Genomic DNA, 20,024 nt, shown 5'->3' on the forward strand with positions numbered 1-20,024 from the left:
CTCTATGTTTCTCTCTCTCTCTTTCTCTCTCCCTCTCTGTATATCTTTCCCTCTCTCTCTCACACACACACACACACATCTGTTTTGAGGGTTCAACGCTATCTATTTCCTGAATAGCCACAAATTATGCACATGATCAGTCGTGCAAGTGACACACCTCTGACCAATATTTAATTTAATTTAATTTATTTTTTATTTATAATTTATTATTATTATTATTATTATTATTATTATTATTCACTTCATTGTGTGTTATAAATGGTTAATGATATGCATCAGCAGCTGTTGAGAGATAGAAAATGATATTTATAAGACAAAGAAAATATTTGACACATCTTTATATCATTACCCTGTTTGTTTTTTCCTGTTCCTGGTGCAAATGACATTTTTAGTTGAGCAAATTCTTCTTATTATTTTTTTTTTTTTAGTTGATCAAATTCTATTTCTAGTGGATCTGTTTTCTTTTTTTTTTTCTCGAGGATGAGGTTTTATCGTCCCCTACTGGTAGAAAAGTGCTAATACAAACAATTCCTGCAATTTCTCGGGCAATAAAAACAACAACAACAACAATTTAAAGGAAAAAAAAGAAAATGATTGTTCAGTTATTGTTCGAATTATGTCAATATTTTGCATTCATTTCCATACTACTTGCTATGAATTTCAGTTTAGCCTTTAATTCAATTTCTCTGAATTTATACTCAGTATACATTCTATATATTCTATATATTCAATATAAATATATATTTAATAAAAACATATATTCAGTATGAATTCAAATTTAATATATATTCAATATATACTTTTAAGAATAGATACTCGTTATACGTTTCTTATTATACTTATAAGTATTAAGATAGTAAATAAGGTATAGTATTAAGATTTTTAAAAATGATTTTTCTCACGTTACTTTCATGTTGTGGTATTAGTAGCAACAATTGCCAGTTTATAATATATAATGATCTACTACATAAACAACTAATGCGAAGCACATTTACATTTACTGTATATTTGTGGCATTTGGCAGCCGCCCTTATCCAGAGACTCTGTCAACAAACACATCCTGATACTGGTTCACTACGCTGTTACATTATGTAGTCTGGACATTAAAAAATAACCAAACTATGGGTGTGGTGTTGTTTTTTTTTGTTTGTTTTTTGTACAACAGTAATAACTTTTTAATATTCAGAGCAGATGGTCATTCATATTTTTATTATCTTTAGAAAGCTTACAGTCATTGGAAAGCTCCCACTCATCATTATAATCACAAAAATACATATTCTCCAAGGAAAGATGGTTAAATCATATTGCGTTTCAATATTGGGTGTACATTTGTTTGGGATTTTATTTGTGTGCATGTCAAAACATTGTGGGGGAAAAAGTAATCTTTTTTTTCCTTCTTTTTAAAAAAAAAAAATTAATATATGTAATTCAGCGTCTTCCACATGCAATGTAGAGGTAATGACGACGTAAGATCAAGCGGTGTATTATGAAGTCAAACAATGCTAAGTGTGTAGGAGGCATGTTCAACGAGTATCCCGTATCCCAGGATAAGTACAGGACAGTGTTTATGATTGCAGCAGTAGTAGGTCTTAAGTACAAATTTATAGTGTCCAGGTGAGACCTCATCAGCAATCGATATATTTTTCACCTTCACATTTTGCCCATCTTTAACAAGGGTGCCAATAATTCTGGAGCAGCGTGTAGGAAAGTTTGGATGTTAATTGTGGGGAAGGGTGTGAATCTGCCATTTAATAACATTTCTAAATAATACTACACTAATGATAAATAAAAAAGGTGGCTGTATGATAATGGACTATCTTACACCAAGACAAGTATGAGCTCATTCGTCTAACTTTTCCCTCAACACACACCTATAAACACACACCTATAAACACACACCTATAAATCAATGCAGTTGTATTTTTTGTAAATACTGAAACCAGTACACTGATTTGAACTGGTTAATATTTATATTCCCTGCACTGGGATTATAATTGATTGTAGATCATTGTGATTGTTGTTGTTGCTGTTGTTGTTGTTGTTGTTGTTGGCAATAACTTATTCTTTTTATCCCAAGAAGACTGACTTCTCCAGTCCGTCCTCTGCTTTGGTGTACTCCAGGTGGGCGGGATAGTATCTGCTCTCATAGCGAGGGCTATTCCTCACATACTCCAGGTATTCCGGCGCTCCAGGACAAATCACATTGTCCGCCAGCAACACAGACCCCTTCCTTAGCAAACCGTACTCCTGCGAAGATGCAAAAAAAAACAACCTGTTTCTATAGTAACTGCTAACACAGGAACAGATTTCTATCGTTAATGGGTGAAGAATGTTCTTTTAGTGGACGTTTTTATTAAATACAATACTCTTTATTAAATAATACTTTACTACATTATTATATTCCCACTGTCCTGATCCAGCTCATCAGGACTGAACTGTAGAACCTTTACTCTAGAGAAGTAGTTAAAAATTTCATTAAACGCAGCCAGGTCGTTGGTATAATGCTGATTATTATGTCTGATCGCAATCAGGATCTGGATTAGAGTCAAATGTGGACTGTCTAGAGCGCCACGGTGTGTGTTTTAATATGTCTCTGACCTCAAACAGCTTAATGTCAGGGAGGTACCGGTCCTTCCAGTGGTCAAGAAAGATGAAGTCAAACGTTGTGATGCCAAAACGCTCCTTTATTTGGGGGATCAAATCAGCCGACGAGCCCTCTACTAGAGTCACCTGGAAAAAACAAGCAGAAATAAAATTTTTAAAAAATGAGCAAAATCCCTCATTTATTATTCATGCTAAGTGTTGAGGCACTAATTCAAAATTTTACAAGACTTTACAGGTGACCGTAAAACATGTGTGCTTTAAATACAGCTGTGCTTTACGTAAGGAATAAAACACTTGGGAGTGAGCTTTAAGTAGGAAAATAATAATTAGCTCCTGTTATCACTTACATTATATCAGCTATCAAATATCTTTCTTCCTTCCTTAACCTCTATTTTTTCCTTTCATTTTAAGTTAATACGACAAAAAGAAACCACAAACCGCAATGTCCTCCGTCCAAAAGACTACAAAACACTGACACTGGAGACTCCTTCCAAAAATGCTAAATAAGCATTTCCTTACAGAAGACTTTACTTGATCAGTGATCACACCCATTTCTTAATCTGTTTATGTAGTATGCTTGCCATACAAGTCCCTGTGAATGAGCTGTTAGTATAGAAGCAACACCATTAGAAGGAGTGCATTAAAGCGCATCTATTATGGTTTTTCAGATATTACCTTTCATGTAGTGTGTTATATATATGGAGCTGTTTGTGGTTGTAAAAAAGTCTGCGAAGTTTCAAAAATCAAAGCGCAGGACAAACGGAGTTATCGACTCCCGAAAGAAGGAAGCGATTCTGAACAGCTGAAACGAGTCGTTAGTGATTCCAGACTCTACTTCCTGTACTAACCAACGTAGGTTTGCAGTTTAAATCATGAGCACGTTAAAGTGTTTTTTGATCTTGGATGCGTGTAAATATATTGTATGAGAGCTTTAAAACAAAATTAGGCACGGTTCAAAAACCATAATAGGTGCGCTTTTATATAAACCTGTGATTTGCCTTGCAGCCGGAACTACTGTCAGAGCTGCTGTTACAGAAAATTACTAAAATCACTGATGACATTAATCGATTGTGTCAAACATTCAAAAATGTTGTGGTATAATAAAAAATAATAACTACAGAGAATTTCACGTTGACTAGCAGTCTCTCTCTCTCTCTCTCTCTCTCTCTCTCTCTCTCTCTCTCTCTCTCTCTCTCTCTCTCTCTCTCTCTCTCTCTCTCTCTCTCTCTCACACACCTTGTCTTGTAGGCCAGCGTAGGCAATGATCTGCCTGGCGATGGCGGCGTAAGCTGGGTTAAACTCTAGCGTGATGAGTTTGGTGCCGGGGGAGAGCAGGCGGGCGATCCTCACTGTGGAATACCCGCAGTACGTACCCAGCTCCAGAACCGTGCTTGGGTTCACCTCGGTCACCACCGAGTCCAAAATGGAGCCTGAACACACACACACACACACACACACACACACACACACATAGTAGCAGTTACACTGAAAGATTAACAGATATAATTGAGTGGTAAATGGCACAATCGAAACATCATTAATGGTCTTTCTGCATCATTTAACAGCCAGTCAGATCCGCACCATTGATTATTTATCAGCTGAATCCTAAATGGCTCCTTATCGAGTGTATGAGCTCATAGCTCATTCCTGCTGGGCAAGAAGTGTAGGGAGTAGGGAAAGAAGGAAAAAAAAGGAAAGAAGGAAGGAAAGAAGAAAAAAAATGAAAGAAAGAGAATTGATTTCTACCTTATTGTCATATCTCTTTCACCACAGAAATTCATTGCATCAGACAAATAATAAAAGCACTTTTTATCTCTCTCTCTCTCTCTCTCTCTCTCTCTCTCTCTCTCATTGTGTGTGTGTGTGTGTGTAGCCATGTGGAGAACTCATTGACCCAACAGGCAAGCAACACCATCACGTCATGTTCATGAGCATACCACATGAGCAGCCCCGAGGACTTTCACTCAAGAGCAGGAAACAGAGTGACGGATGGATGGAAAGAAGAAATGTGAAACCAACAGTAGAGAAAGAGTAGCTGAGTTAATGATGAGATAGAGAGAGAGGAATAGGCAATAGAGTACAATAAAGAGAATGGTCGATGTGTTCACCTTTCTCATCGCCCACATTCATGGCCCATTCAGAGTTCTTGCAGAAGTAGTCGATGGCAGAGATGACGCTCTCGGGATTTCCTTTAGTGGCGTTCTTCTGCACTGCTTTTAGCATGCGCTGCAATTACACAATAAAGAAATCAGAACGTTACGAGGCCAGACTTAAACTCCCGCATGGTTAAAGCTATTGGGGTAGTGCTATTTTACACTGAATGGCATGAAAAGAGGTGGGGTAATGAAGTTGAATTATATGAAATGGGATGAGAAATGAATGTAAAATGTAAAAATACATTATTTAGAGAATTCCTGTATACAGAATTCTTCAGACTAACCAATAAAACTAGCAAAGAGAAAACCCTGAACCTGAAAGGTATATAAAATTCACCTAAAAGTGCTGTGATTTCAAAAAAAACAAAAACAAAAACAAACCCCCCCCCCCCCCGAAAACTAGAAAAGTAACAGAGTTCCTTAAATGTCATGTCTGCATGAAGGTCAAAAATGAAAACAAATCATGTCACCTGAGGCCGCGTGGAGCGGGTGAGCATGTCACGCAGTCGCTCAGTGATGAAGTCATGCCATATTAATGCCCACATGCCATTACTCTGCACAGCTGGCACAATCCAATAAAAGAGGACAAAAAGGAGAGCCGCACAAGCAGCGCACACCGTCAGCAGGCAGCACTCCATTCTGATAGCGAGAGAGAGAAGAGAGAGGAGAGAGGGGAAATGAAAGAGACTACGAGACAGAGGATAGCGGAAGAAGCTGATTGAGTAAGAGACAGAGATCCAGGAATAGAAAGAAACAGCAAGAAAGAAGAAATAAGGAATTAAGATCAGTAACTCGTATTTGACAGATTCATACTTAAACTCCAGCGTCAACAAACAACAAAGATATTTTCGGTTTGTTCCACTGAAATACTGCTGCATCATGTCCCTGATCTAGATACTGATAAAGAGCCTGCACCTTTACCTAGAAGCAGAAGTGGAGGATCATAATAGACCAAAATGACCATTTTTACCATACAAGCAAGGAAATCTTAAAACAGTATTCGGCTCAGTAATCCCATTTGTACATAAATAGTATTATAAAACAGTACATACTTCAAACTGTCTGAGTGAAAGTACTTCCAGCTTCAAGATGGAGCTACGGCTGTTTTTTTAGCTCTGTGATCTATTTTCATAGTTAACAATGTATCAGAAAATACCAGAAAATGACCGAAAAAATCTATTTGAGATTACTTACAAATGCTAAACTATGCTCTAAGCGTTGCTTATTTGTTAGCAGCCGCATTAGTGTTTGAATGTGCAGACTGTGTTGATTTGCCTATTGACAGAGTCTATGGTCTACTGACCTTTAATCTTGAGATAATACTCAACCTGGCAAGTCCACGTATGTAAATTCTTGCAATAAAATGTCCAGGTGTTGTAACAGAGCAAAGCGTGTACAAGCTGCAGAGCAGTTTGATAAGTATTGTGTCTCTTTTTATGCTGAGTAATGCGTGTGCAAATAATTGCAGTGGATTTTGATTACTGAACTGAGTTTTAAGAGTGGAGAAAAGAAAGAGGCTCCTGGTCTTCCAGTGCGTAGGACTGGTACACAACACTGTCTCGTTCTGACACACACTTTCTGCTTCAACAAGGGTGTGATAAGGAACCACTAAGGCTGCTGACTACTGAGTGCGATGCGATGCTTGGAAAGTGAACATCTGTCTCCACACACTGACATTGCCAGAAGCTAATCAGCTTTGCAAACAGCAACTCTGCCACGTCTTCTGCTATAGTTAATAATTAGATATATTCGAAATGTCTGATATCTGAGAGCATATTTTGTGTTCAAGGCCTCAAGCTGATTGCAATTACAGTTCTGGCAGTCTGCCAAAATGTAGTACTAGGAAATGATATTTATTACATTAAATTCACGGTGTTCAAAATGATGGTGAAATAAAGTGGGAGGTAATTAGTGTGTCTGGTTTCCTGTTGGTTTCATTCCCTTTAACAACAACAAAAAAATACACACCTTAGAGATTTGGCACAGTGTTTCGACTCGTATGAAAAAGGGTTTATCGTGTAGTCTGGGGTTTTTTCAGTGGAAGGTTTTTCTATGGAGACATGACGGTGTGTTTTAGCGCAAGACAGGACACAATTTATATCAATCACGTCAGCTTCTGAAAGATAAGCAAGGAATAAAACTCTTGGGAAATAATCCATGACAGAGTGATGTGACACAACTCGACACAAAGTGGATTATTTTCCAATAACGGAATGTCCTGAAGCGCTTTATTCCTCTTATACCACAGTGATTTGTCAATGACTGCAATGTTCCTTTTATTATTGAATGATATGTTGGGATTTTTAGCCATTTCTTGCTACATTTAATGCTGTATAATGTCCGTGAGACAAGTTAGAAACGGTCATTCCCATCACCAGCCTCTCTTTTCTCTCACTCTCGAAGACAAAACACACAAACACACACACACACACAACTTGTTATATTAACGAGAAAAGTCCTGAAAACTTCCTAGTAGTCGAAAATGTACTGACTGTTACAAAGCGCTGACACTGGAGACTATTTCCATAAATAGACATAAAATAAACATGTCCTAACAGAAAACTTGACCATGTAAACAAGTATATGTTTTCTTTGTTAAAAAACAACACGTTTTTTTTTTTCTGTTTAATATTAGCGCTGTATTACGTAGACTGTTGCACCAACAATCGTTCCTATAAAAACAACAACGTATTAGAACGAGGGTATTAATACAAACCGTTTTTAATCGTTTCAGCTAGAGTTATAGAAAATGAATCAGCCATATCTGTGTGGGCCACTTGTTTAAACAGTCTGATAGGATTATTGGCTTATAGTTTATACAAAATGGCAGCAGTGGAGGCTCGTGTTATGATGAGGGCAGGCAGAAGTTTAGTTAAAGAGCCATCACAGGTTTAGTTAGAGATATTATAATTAGTCTCTAGGCCCGGCAGAAGGCTCTGGCAGGCAGAGAACTCTTTTGAGCTTCCTCCCTCGCACGCACTAATGAAGTAGGTCTCATCGATCTGCGGACCTGCCAAGCAGCAACGTGTCAGCTCATCTGCATTCTGAGCACTGGGTCACATAAATATTTCACTCCATACTGCTGTTCAGCTCGTGGGCCTCCGCAGGGCCACAGTAACGCGCTATTCTCACTCACGCCTTCGCATTGACACACACACACACACAGATGGAGCTGTGGGGAAAAGCAGACGACATGCATCAAAAGCTGTAAAACAGATCAGCAGTGTGGTCTTGAGGGTGGAGATGGTAAGAAATATGAATCCACATGCTCATACAACTCACGTACAAACATGACTTAAACACACACACATGCTCACACATGCAGCTACTTTTCCTTGAAATCTACAGGAACGCCTGTGCAAAATCACGCCAAGTAGAATTTCAAGCACAACGTCTTACTTCCTCCTGGAGATGTCCACATGCAGGGATCACGTCCCTGTTCGTCTCCAGTGCCTTTCTGCTCACCACTTCTAATCTGAGCACCCACTCCTCCTTTTCTTTCCCTCCTTCTTTAAATTTGTGCAGCTACAGGTCAAACTGAAGCACGAGGCACACACTACATAAACAGGGATGGCCTGTGCACACACAGGCATATGTAGGTATGTACACACACATATACACTCCCTCTGACTTCTATAGTCATACACACACATAGGAAGCATTTGGGAGAAAGGGATAACCTCAGCCAACCGGAGTGAGTGTTTAATCCCCCTTTAGCCAATCACGCCTCAATCCACCCCTCTCGCTCTCTGTGCTACTCTCGGTGTTTGCCTCTCTTTCATACCCTTCCCACCCCTAACCCCCCTGTCGTATAGGTGAAAGCGGTGCAGCAAGCCTGAAAGCACTGCACACAGGAGCTCAGGCATGTTCTTCTCCTCAAATCTACAGCCTCAGCTCTGAGGACTTATTTACTGTTTAAAACCTTGTTTTGGTTCAGAATACTGTATGGTATTTAAAGCATTACAGATGTATTGCATCATTATTAAAATCAGGAAGGAGTATAGACAGCCTTTTGTCTTTGATGTAAACATACAACTAGTTGCATTTTCTGTGGCTCGTTAGAAACATTTGAACGAAAGCATTCTTGTGGATCATTATTTGCCCACTTTTCTTTTGCATAAAATCCCCCTTATAGTAGCCTTATAAGCAGCAGGGTGTCACCGTCTAAAACAGCTCCATTTTGTATGTTGTGGGTTTCTGAATTGGGCTGGTACTTGTAACACAGCTCCTGGGCTAAATTTTCTTAACTACAGTTTGTAGGTTTAAGTTCTCTGGCTTAAGTTGCTGGGATAAATTCCTGTGCCGAAGTTCCTGGGCTTAAGATTAATGTTAACTCAGGAACAACATTCTGTGCTGGATGTCCTTATGGTGGTTTGCTGGTTAATAAAAGTCTTGGGTCTAAACTTCCTTGGATAACAGTACTGTGCTTAAGCTCCATAACTTTTACAAATTTTTGGACTTAAATTCCTTAAGGTCCCGAGCTTACATTCCTGGACATAAATATCTCATCTAAAAATTTCTAGCCTAAGATTCCTGGATTTACATTCCTGGGCTAGAAGCCTTAGCTTAAATTCCCGGGCTTAGATTCCTGTACTAAAGATCTTGGACTTAATTATCAGTGGAAAGACAGCTAATAATGCCAACACACCAGAACTATTTGGACAAATCCTGACCAACAAGATTTAAATACTATATACAAAGATCTTCCTGTCATATCACCTTCCAAGGAACACAGTTTCACAGGTAAGCCTGAGGCACAGCAGGACTGCCTGGCACTCAGACACACCTTAACAGCCACATTCAGGTTATTTCAGAGCAAAAATGAGATTGGGAAATGTATTCCAAAACAAATATAAACACATCAGTTACATTTAATGCAAACGTAATGTAAAGACATGTACGTTCTATTTTCATATAAACGATATAGACAATATACAGTAATTAAAACCTAATAAAAAGTGTGCGTTACAGCAAGACTTTGTTTATCCTGGTTGCTGGGGTGGACAATATCTCAGTATCGTAATAAAACACTTTTGGACATACGGTTATAGGAAAATAATCAAGTCAATGATGGGGTGGTGTGATGCAGCCCACCATGAAGTATGTGCCATCCAGGGTGTGTTCCTGTGTTCGTGCCCAGAGTTCCCAGGATAGCCTTCCGGATAAAGTGCTTACTGAACACGAATGAATGAATATAGGCTTGTAGGCTTGAGTCCAAATCAGTGTAGAGGTCTTTCATAGACATCTGAATAATAATAATAATAATACAAAAATGACTAAAAAGAAGATGTTGGCCATTTAAATGCAGTCACAGAATGTAAACAAGCTCAGAGCTGGAAATGTTTCTGAAAAGTTTGAACTGAACTGTGGCCACACACACGAACTTTCATGTTATAATTTTGACTAATTCAGCCAAGGTCATGTGTGTGAGACCGGCTGTGCCACCGGCTAGTGTTACATTTAATTAATGCCACTTGTGCATTGTCCCTCTACACCAAGTGCCATTTCCCTTGTATGTGGCAGTAGAAACGGATTGAGTTTCTCGCATGCATGGATATTCTCAACAATGAAGTAAGAGCTATACTTCTCCTACATTTATGCTACGTAGTTAACTTTTTTTGAACTGTATTCATTTTTAATATTAGGAGGTATTATGGAAATGAGGCCACACTAGGCTGGGTATTCAGAGCATGCGTATGTTCCTGTAATATTTCCGGCAACCAATAATATATGTAAATTGGTTCTCAGTCAACACGACTGTCAACTCTTTCTCGGTTTCTTGCCTCTCCATCTCACAATGCAGGATAGTACAAACCTCAATAAAGTGCACAAAGGATTGCGCTCCAGGCTCATTGAGTGTGTATCTGGGCGAGCATGAGCTGCTGGGGGTTGTAGCGCATGCCAGAGCTGTGACTCACTCAGAGGCTCCACTGACCTGCTTAACACACACACACACACACACACACACACACACACACACACACACACACACACACACACACACACACACACACACACACACACACACACACACACACACACACATAACCACACGCGCACACTACAACAGTCTACATGCTGTTGCATACACTCTTTTTCACTCTTTCATACACACTTATGTAACGTGCATTCTGTCACTCTTTTTACATTACCACTACACTCTCTCTCTCTCTCTCTCGCTAGGGCTCTTAATAATAGAAATAAGCATACAATTGGAGCATCAGAAATTATGATGCACCTTTGAATTGCTTGTAAAGCATGGGATGTAAAAATGCTTTATTAACGTTATTTCAGTTTGGCAACAACTGTTAGTCGGAGTGATAAACTTCTGAAATATTTGAACCTCACCTGGACTTGCACATATTTCTCATCAATAATGATCTAGGCGTTTAGAATAAGCCTCCATGCTCAAATATCGGTTATTCTACTAGAAACATTAGCTTCAATTATTGCCTACAAACATGGTAGTTTTGTGAATTCCTGAAGTCAGATGTGTGTCTGCATGAATGGCACTGGGTGGCAGCTGCCACGCTTGAAATAAGCCTTGCCAGCCTAACTTCCACCTCTGACCTCTGACCTGTCACTGGTCTGCTCCATACTTCTACACAATTCATACTGACTTAATAAATCATATTAATAAAGCTTATTTCTGTTTTGTTTTGTTTTGGGGGGGGTGTCCCAGTTTTTTTTTTTTTTTTTTTAATATTTAGAAATACAGAGAAACTATAAATCCAATGAGTAATGTCATTTATTAGATTTGTTTTAAATCAGGTATTCTACAAATGCAACTTTGTCCTGTACATAAATTTTTATAATGAACCCTGGGAAAGCAAATGGATTTCCAATTAAAAAATTTTACATCTAAAACGATAAACATCCGCGTTTCATTGAATGCCTTCGATTTGAACTGTTTATTAATGAGTGAATTTTGGGAAGGAAATGTTACAGGTCTGTTTTATTACTAGTTCTAGGATAAAAGCGATCTCCCCCGAGGATTCACACTGAATGGTACGGTCTGACTTGGTTGAATGGAATTTGGACCAGACCATTCTGGGCCATTTCCAGTTTTATAGGGGGGAGGGGAGCACTTTGCATTCTTATACCTTTATCAGATTGAGATGTGTTCTAGCAACCTGTGGGTGGGGGAAAAATGTAAAACGACAAGTTATTACAAGATGGCAGAGTGATTTTATATTGTGACTGAAGTGTAATCAGGTCTAATTCTACCTCTCCAACGAGCTTGTGTGTGTGACTCCGGATCTATTCGCAGCTCTAACCTGACTGCTCCCGTCCCTTCCCTTCCACTCCACTCCGGATTTGGCCAGCAAGGGGGGAAACGAACAGCTGCTGCGGACGTTTTTGACACGGTTTTTCGCGGACAGGGAGTTTCTGATGCCGTCAGCCAGGAAAGGATCGGTGCACAGCCGGAGCGGATAGGAAATCATGGCCGAAGACTATTGGGAGTGCACGGCGGCCGCTTTGGGATATTAACGATTCACAAGGACACACGGGAATCTCACGTCCTCCCTCGGGTAAAAAAAAAAAAAAGCTTGTTTTTATAGTTATGTGCTTGTGTATTGAGTGAAAACAACAACAACAAACCCTCTAAATCCGTTGAACATTTTCACGGTAACGCTTCTCTACCTGCGTGCACGCTAAATCACCATGGTGATTTAATACCGGAGCTAGCATGTCTTAGCGGTAGTTGTTGATGTCAAAGATTATAGCTAGCTAGCTAGCTGTCTCTCTATCTAGCAAGCTCCATCTTTACCACTTCATCTCATTTTAGACCGCCAAAAAAGATTATGAAGTTATATAATCTCTCTCTTTTACATATGTGTGTATATAAATAAATATATAAAAACATTCCGCCTAGAAGACGAAATAATTAGCCGAGTTGCTAGATACGACCGTTAAATAGCAGGGTAATTAGCGCGTGCATTCCAGTGCATGCTGTAGTTAATTAATTCGGGATGGCGCGCGCGAGCGAGCATCATGCTAACACGCACTGGTATTAAGTTCTTATCTAAAGGGGCACTTTGGTGAAGAATTAAAGGTGATTTTTTTTTTTTCACTTCAGATAAGATGTACACGGACATGGTTGCCTGTTACGACTGCGTCGTGATAGTATTTAGAGCATGAACCGTTTGAATCCCGGGTAAACCCCCTCCTGATGACGTTTAAAGGTGGCAGTCAGTTTTGAAGAGCTAGCATCGAGCACAACAAGGTGGAAATGTGGTTTCAGTCAGAACTGGTCACCAAACTACCGACCATTTTAAGATAACCTATGTACAAAACAACAACAACAAAAAAAAAACAGCAATTGTTTATGTAAATAATAATTTGCCAAAATGTCTGAAGTAGGGATGCAGCGATACTGGTATCTTTGTGAATCCTAACTAGTGCTTGGCGATATATCGATTTGGTATCGATATCGTGATAAATGATTACGCGATACACTTTTCTGAGATATTGTTGGTATGGTGATGTATTTATGTTTTTAATAATTACAAATGAAACGGTACTGAATGGATGTTATTGATGTCCTTTAAAAAAAAACAACTTAATTATATTTGTAGGCATTACAGAGAAGTATCCTAAGTGAGACAAGTAAATACTGAAGTATTTGGTTTTTTATTACTGTTCTGCAGACAGTTTGTTCGCTCAATTATATATCCAGATGTGCGTTGTGTATCGTAGAAATGCTTTTGTCGTGTCGCCCGGCCCTATTCTCAACCGTGACGCCGCCGTCCGTGCTCAGAAGTCGAGGGAGCAGGATCGTCCGAGTGTATCCGTCTGAATCCTGCAGGATTTCAAACCGCACCCCTTACAGAGCAAGGCCGTTATTACAAGTTAACGCCCACAACAAATACGGTTAGGGTGAGGGAAATTGACGAGATTCGTGCGTCTGTCTTCGAACGGGCGTGGGAATGTCGTGTGGCGTGATCTGCTAGAAGGCGTTCCTTGTACATTCCTTCCAGGGTTTTTTGCGATTGCAGAAACGAACGCAAAATCAAACAAACTCTGTGATATTTCAGGAAGTTTGAAATCTTTCAAGATTTTCCGCAGATTTGGGCCAAGACGTGCCACGTGACGTCGACACGAAAATTCGCACAGCTGAAAGGTTTATTTACCGACGCACATCAGTGCGAAAGACAAGGCGAGTTCGCCAATTCGAGTAGTTTTTTTCCAAAGAAGAAAAAACACAAAAATTCTGCAAGTTTCATCACAAATTTTAAGAAAAGCATTTGTTTTTTTTTGGCCATAAAAAAAAAAACCCTCAGCAAAACCCTGTACAGACCGATTGTGATGGCTGTTCCTTGTAATAGGTGTTGTTTGTAGTCTTGCAGGATGCAGACAGACCCTTCTCATGTGCTCATGCTGGGAGGGGTGGCATTACTCTCTCTCTCCCTTCATTGTCAATCACAGCGGCACTAGCCAGTCGTGGGCATCTGTGAACGCATGTATGTCGAAGAGGATGGATGGTGCGTTCCTGAGTGCACACAGCGTGAGCAGCTTCTTGGAGGACGAACGTGTTTGACTTCACCCTCCTTGCTTAGTAGCTGTTGTATGATCTAGAGAGCTGGCTGGTGGGTGTGTATTGGCAGATGACCAAAATTGGGGGGGTTGGGGGGGAAATGGAGAACCATGACACCATCTAATACTGCAGGAGAGGTATTACAGCGTCTTCTGACGACACAGATAACCCGATAAAACGATTTTAAACATAAAACGCCGCAGGAGTTCATTGGTATCAGCACATGGCAGCGAAAGCTGGCTAGACGAGAAACAATGTGTGTACAACCCTAGGTGAGTGGAAATAATTGCCCTTACTTGGTATATTGTTCTTGGCGATCTGCCACTCTCAGGTGTTTGCAACGAAGTCGGTAAAACTTGATTTACTTCCAACTGCACAGAATCGCTTTGTGCACAAACCCAAGAAATGCGTCTCTCGGGTATGTATGAAGATAACGAAGATAACGAAGATAGGGTTATTCCTGATTTGCAAAAGCCGAGGTTACTTTAAACCGGGAACAAGGAAGTGCAGTTCGGTTTAAACGCCGCATTGTATTCGTGCGTTAATCCTTCATACGTGCTGTCGTGTTGAGGTCACCGTGTCTTGGAAGAGACAGCCACACACGCACGTCTCCATGGGCGCCTCTGACTCAACACGCCATCTGACGTGTTCTCGGTGATCAGTGAAGGGGAGTAGGAGCTTAACACGAAGCTCCGCTAGGTAGATTGCCCTGAATCATCTTAGATAATTGTACATCGCTGCCAAAAAATGAAAGCCCACGTTAGTCCGGGCCCTCTCGATGGTCTATTACAAGCCTCCATCACCAGCCTGTTGATTAACGTGACAGCGACCGCGTAGGATTGTTCTGCATCGCTGGAACGTCTCGCGTCACGTTTGAACCGTGGGAGAACAGGAAGACGATGCCAAGTAACACACACTGTTCTGTAGTACATCTCTTTAGCTGTTGTCTTTTTGTCTTCTTTGAAATAAACCTCCCAAAAGACCTCCCTTTTCTCATAAAGCATGCTTGCGGATGGGATTAGTCTTAAATCTGAAGCAGATGTGCGTGGATCTGACCTGATTTTGATACAGTTTTGGCGCTTTTGAGCAGAATATGAAACTGCCGTCGAGTTATGTAATCCCTGAGGATGCTCGCGTTTCAAACTGCTGTTTTGTTTTTGCTCTAAAACGCCTGTGTGGATTCAGTGGAATTGGACGTATATGATTTGAATTTTTTTTTTTTTGTTTAAACAAATGAACGTTAGATAGCGGGAATGTCCGAGCCTCTTCCTAGAGATCGGCGTTCTTCCTTATTTAGCTCTCACAATCATTAAACTACTGAGAATTGGATTCAGGGTCAAAATTAGCCTGGGACGTCGGATCGGCGTCAGATTGGACTCGACATCCCCCCCGCCCCCTCCCCCATCTCGCAAGCCGTCATTAGCTGCGTTTTCATCCAAGTTGCAAATGTAACAAATTGGATTAGTATGGAATTAAAAAATTTGTGGCATTAGTATTGAGTGTAACTTTTTTTTTTTTTTTTCCTTCAAGAAATGAACAGAAATATACAACGAGAGAGAAGAAAAACACTGAAAGTGAAAACAGTGAACTCAGTGGGAAAAATCTAACATGGTGTTCAAATAAACAGCGTTCTTTGTTTACGGTTTTCTCCGCAAGTTTACGTTCGCCATTCTGGCACAATCCTCTCGTGTAGGCGGGGCTTAACAGCGGTTTAGTCTCATTGGCTAGTGAGATTTGGATCGACAGTTCGAGTGTCCAGCTGAGGAGGAGGAAGATGATGACGCTTCGTGCTGCTCCGAAGAGCGTATCTCGAAAAAAGAGTCAAATATTAATTACGGACTAATATACTGACTAAGCAAGTAATTTCCACTACAAAGTACTTCGGAATCCGTGCCACTGAAGGCTCTACTTCCTGGTCATGGAGCTGTCGATCGAAATCTTAAAGCTTTGTGCAGGCCGCATCGCATCAAGCCGTCGTTGATTAATTTTCCTCTTAACGGCACAATTTTACACGTAATAAAAAACAACATTGTATGCTATGTTGCATTGCCCCAATTTCATCCAAGTGGTATTACTGACATTAGAGTCACACGCTAAATAGCACAGGCTTTATTCAGGTCGCTGTAGAGTTCCCTAAAGAGAACGCAAACACACATCTGCGCTCCTAGCGTGAAGCTGCCAGAGCAGTCCGTGTCCATGCCAAGCTGCTAACGGTATGTCAGCTTGTGTTCAGACCCATGCTGCTCTGGAGGATGATTAGGATGCTGTCGCACAGTCGAACACTGACTAGCTTCGCTTATTCGTTTCCATACTCTCACCTCTTTTACAGCGTAGCCTTCGCTCTGCTCTTTAACACACCTGATCCATTTAGTGAAATAGCTAACCATAAACTGATTTTTTTTTAAATTGTTGGCAAATTATTGTGGTACAAGAGGAGTAAAGCACTTTGGGACATGCTGTACGACCCTGTCGTTGATTATTTCCATGTACAGGCTCGTATGTATGTACGCATGATCGTTGTTTCATTATCACACCGAAAGGCCAGGGCTTGTTTCAGTAATCTGAGAGACTATAAGCACATGATTATTGCTATTAAACTGGGCTTATGAGCAAGAGACTCATTCAAAAACATAGCAGACATGCCGCACACCGTGTGTTACTGCCATGATTAGTGGTAAAGCACCCCCGAGCGAGCGTGCCGGTCTAAAGGTCGGATTTTTCGTTTTTTCCTTTCGTCCCTCGTGCATATTTGACAACATGGCCGGGGGAATAACGAAGCCTCGGAAAGCTAACAGTCAGATTTCTGACTTCCTGAAGGTTTCATTAAAGACACCTGAAGGTCCGTGTACGTGTCCAGAATTCGTTTGCGCTTCATGTACACGGTGACAAGGCAGGTCAGTAAGGACTTTCCGTCCTTCATCGTCATAAATGCCGAAATTTCCGGCGTATAATGTAATAATAATAACAGCATCGCTACTAGGCGTAGGGGCAAGTGGTCCAGTGTTCACAAGTGACAACAATTATTGATCATCGAAGTAAATAACACCTTTACGATAAAGAGAAAAAAATAATAATCACATCGAATACATTGTACATCAACTGAAGTGCTGTAAGAACCCACATTAAATCATGCTTACAGTGGCATTCCTGGTGGAAACGTTTAGTTTTATCAAAACTGCTCAGATGACAAATGTTTCAGTCAGAATCCGAGCTGATTTAAAGTACTAGCTGATGGTGTTTTCGAAGAATTTGGAGTCTGTGACAAAACTGATCTAAAGAACAAAGCAAGCTGACTAGTTCTAGCTAGCCAAACAACCTAAAATGATATACACAAGCCGTCTGGTCTCAACGAGTTTCACCGCGAGAGTGAGGTTCTGGCAATACAGGATGTCCTGCTGTCCACGATAACAATACGAAATGTCTTAAATATCATGTATTTTTAACTGATTGACAGGTTGAATGGAAAGTCAGTGAGGAGGCTGTATGTCCAGGTGCTGTTGGATTAACTCGAGAAGGTCACCTATCACTTGGCACAAGGACATGTTTTTGTTGCTTCTATTTTTCACCCTGTCTGTCTTGTTTTTCGTGGTGTCTTCTCCCAGAATGTACGGGGGGGGGGGGGGAACCATTTCCCTGGTGCATCTGCAAATCTGGCACAACCTGACCTCCTGTCACACTGCAGGATATCAGCAGTAAAGCTGCACCTCTGAAGGCTTTATCTTAAAACCACAACAGTTTATGGTGGATATGAACAAAGTAGCCTCAAACAAGGAGGCACAAAGGTCATCGTGACATTACAGACTAAATTCCAGATTAATATGTCTATATTTAAGTGTCTTATATTAAACGGGTATCTGTTGAAAAATTGGTGGGGATTCTCAGCCAGCATAGAATACACGATCTGTTTTTGGGTTTTTTTTTTTTATTATTCTGGCAAATTTGTCATAATGTGTGAACAAATGTATTATAGTTCGAGTTAGTTTTGCTTTGTTTACTTTCCACTTTTGAATCTTCTTATCGGGGGCATGTTGGATTAGCGGTTAGCATGTTTGACTCGCACCTCTGGGGTTGGGAGTTCGAATCCCGCCTCTGCCTCCGGCCAGGTACTCCGGTTTCCTCCCCCAGCTCAAAGACATGCGTTGTAGGCATGCGCTGATTGGCATTTCGAAATTGTCAGTAATGTGTGAATGTGTTGGCACCCCTTCCAGGGTGTCCCCGACCTTGTTCCCTGGGGTAGGCTCCAGGCTACCTGCATCCTGCGTAGGATAAGGGTATGTATGTATCTATGTATGCATGTATGTATGGATCGATCTTCTTATGAGAATTAACAATGACTCAAACTCAGACTGAATTTCCCTCTGTTGGAATTGTACACTATGAAGTTAAAAACAAATAACCGTGTTCCCTGTAGCCAATAGATGCAATACAGTACAATGAAATACAATAAAAAATTTTCTCTTTTTAAAAGGAAAGAAAAAAAGCAAAAGAACACAATTAGCCTCAGTGAAAAGTGTTTTTCAGGTAGTCACCACGCAGAGCTATGCGAGAGCATTGAAAGAACACTTACTTCTTTGTCTGGACACCCTAGCTCACATAGGCCATCTACGCAGGCCGCACTTGTCTTCCTAGACAAAACAATATTGTAAACAAATAGGCACATACTTTCACAAAACAACTGCTGATGAAATCGCTTTAATATTAGAACTATTCGTTTCAGTACAATCCATGCGTATTTTACCGTGTAACTAAGTGAAAAGTACGTTATGCACGAAAAACACCGCCGAGCACACGAAACAACGCAACGTATGTAACTCTACACGTTCCTAATCTTCACTTCAGACCGCTTGGTGACAAATTGTAATATTTACCACTTTAAACACGAGGATTTACAGCCTCTCCTTTACTCATCTCGCACTGTTAACTTGCCCGGACTTTTCCTCTCCGTGGGTGTGTCTGACGCTCGAGGGAGGGTGGAAGGGTGGAAATGTTCTTAAAGAAAGAGAGCCCTTTTGAGAACTGAACGTATTCAGGTTCACCGCTCGGCACCAACCATAGTCCTAATTTACGTCCGTGGCGTTTGGCAGACGCCGTTATCCAGGGCTACTTCCACTCATCTCATTTATACAGCTGAGCAGTTGAGGGTTAAGGGCCTTCGCTCAAGGGCCCAGCAGTAACAGCTTTGCGGTGCTGGGATTTGAACGCACGACCTTCCGATCAGAAGGCCAATAAAATAAATATAGTCTCAAATCAAGGAGTGTTTTGTATTTATTCAGCAGTTTATAGTAAATCTGACACAAGCTATAGCTGATGTAGAGAAATGTAAATAAATAAATATAAATGCAGTGGTGTGAAGGTCCTCTAAGGTAATGCAAGGTCATTAACTGCTGAGATTTTATGGGTCATATAGTTAGTTTCTTGTGGGTTCATTGGGTTTTGATGCACTCTAGCACTTGTAGCCGCCACTGTTTTATTAGTCAGACAGTGTTTGATAACTAAAATATCCCCCCCGCCCCCTCTCTCTCTCTTTGCCACTATCAGCCAGAGGAGGATGTCCTCAAGAAGAGTTTTTAATTAGATTTTTTAAAATTTTATTTTCATACCACGCCGTGGTCTCGCCTTTGGTATCGTGTACTTTTTGTGGTATCGGTACCGACGACTAGATTTTTGGTATCGTGACATCCCTAGTACGATGGTGTAAAGGTTGTCTAAGGTAATGCAAGGTCTTT

The 20,024-nt window shown here is 40.5% G+C and overlaps 2 protein-coding genes across 6 annotated transcripts in view; one reads left to right on the forward strand and one right to left on the reverse strand.

Annotated features, from left to right (window-relative positions):
• Nucleotides 1-1,188: 1,188 nt before the first annotated feature.
• On the reverse strand, nt 1,189-19,834 carry comta (catechol-O-methyltransferase a). 4 transcript variants are annotated; one of them, XM_053625684.1, is made up of 7 exons: nt 19,167-19,834; nt 18,866-18,919; nt 5,231-5,474; nt 4,713-4,830; nt 3,841-4,034; nt 2,599-2,730; nt 1,189-2,247 (listed from the first exon to the last, which is right to left on the reverse strand). In XM_053625684.1, exons 3-7 carry the CDS (start codon nt 5,396-5,398, stop codon nt 2,068-2,070), a joined length of 792 nt encoding a protein of 263 aa, XP_053481659.1. In that variant the 5' UTR covers nt 5,399-5,474; nt 18,866-18,919; nt 19,167-19,834; the 3' UTR covers nt 1,189-2,067. The 4 variants fall into 4 exon arrangements, with proteins under 4 accessions (XP_053481659.1, XP_053481658.1, XP_053481656.1 ...); XM_053625683.1 differs by having other exon boundaries at nt 18,866-18,923; XM_053625681.1 differs by lacking the exons at nt 18,866-18,919; nt 19,167-19,834 and adding an exon at nt 10,576-10,592.
• The window catches only part of cdk16 (cyclin-dependent kinase 16), a 33,961-nt gene continuing 24,543 nt past the window's right edge, over nt 10,607-20,024 (forward strand). Inside the window, exon 1 of one of the 2 annotated variants that reach the window (XM_053625677.1) lies at nt 10,607-12,292. The gene's annotated coding sequence lies outside the window, so the exon portion shown is untranslated. The remainder of the gene's footprint in view (nt 12,293-20,024) is intronic. The other variant, XM_053625675.1, reaches the window with a different exon arrangement.

The sequence above is a fragment of the Ictalurus furcatus genome, chromosome 5 (genome assembly GCF_023375685.1).
Source record: "Ictalurus furcatus strain D&B chromosome 5, Billie_1.0, whole genome shotgun sequence".
In the NCBI taxonomy this organism is placed as follows: Eukaryota; Metazoa; Chordata; class Actinopteri; order Siluriformes; family Ictaluridae; genus Ictalurus; species Ictalurus furcatus.

Coding starts and splice junctions, on each gene's coding strand:
- comta (XM_053625684.1), bottom strand. CDS start 5,398: ATGGAGTGCTGCCTGCTGACGGTGTGCGCTGCTTGTGCGGCTCTCCTT. Junction 4,035..4,712: donor GAATGTGGGCGATGAGAAAG/GTGAACACATCG, acceptor GTGTGTGTTCAG/GCTCCATTTTGGACTCGGTG. Junction 2,731..3,840: donor ACGCTGGCCTACAAGACAAG/GTGTGTGAGAGA, acceptor TGTTTTTTCCAG/GTGACTCTAGTAGAGGGCTC.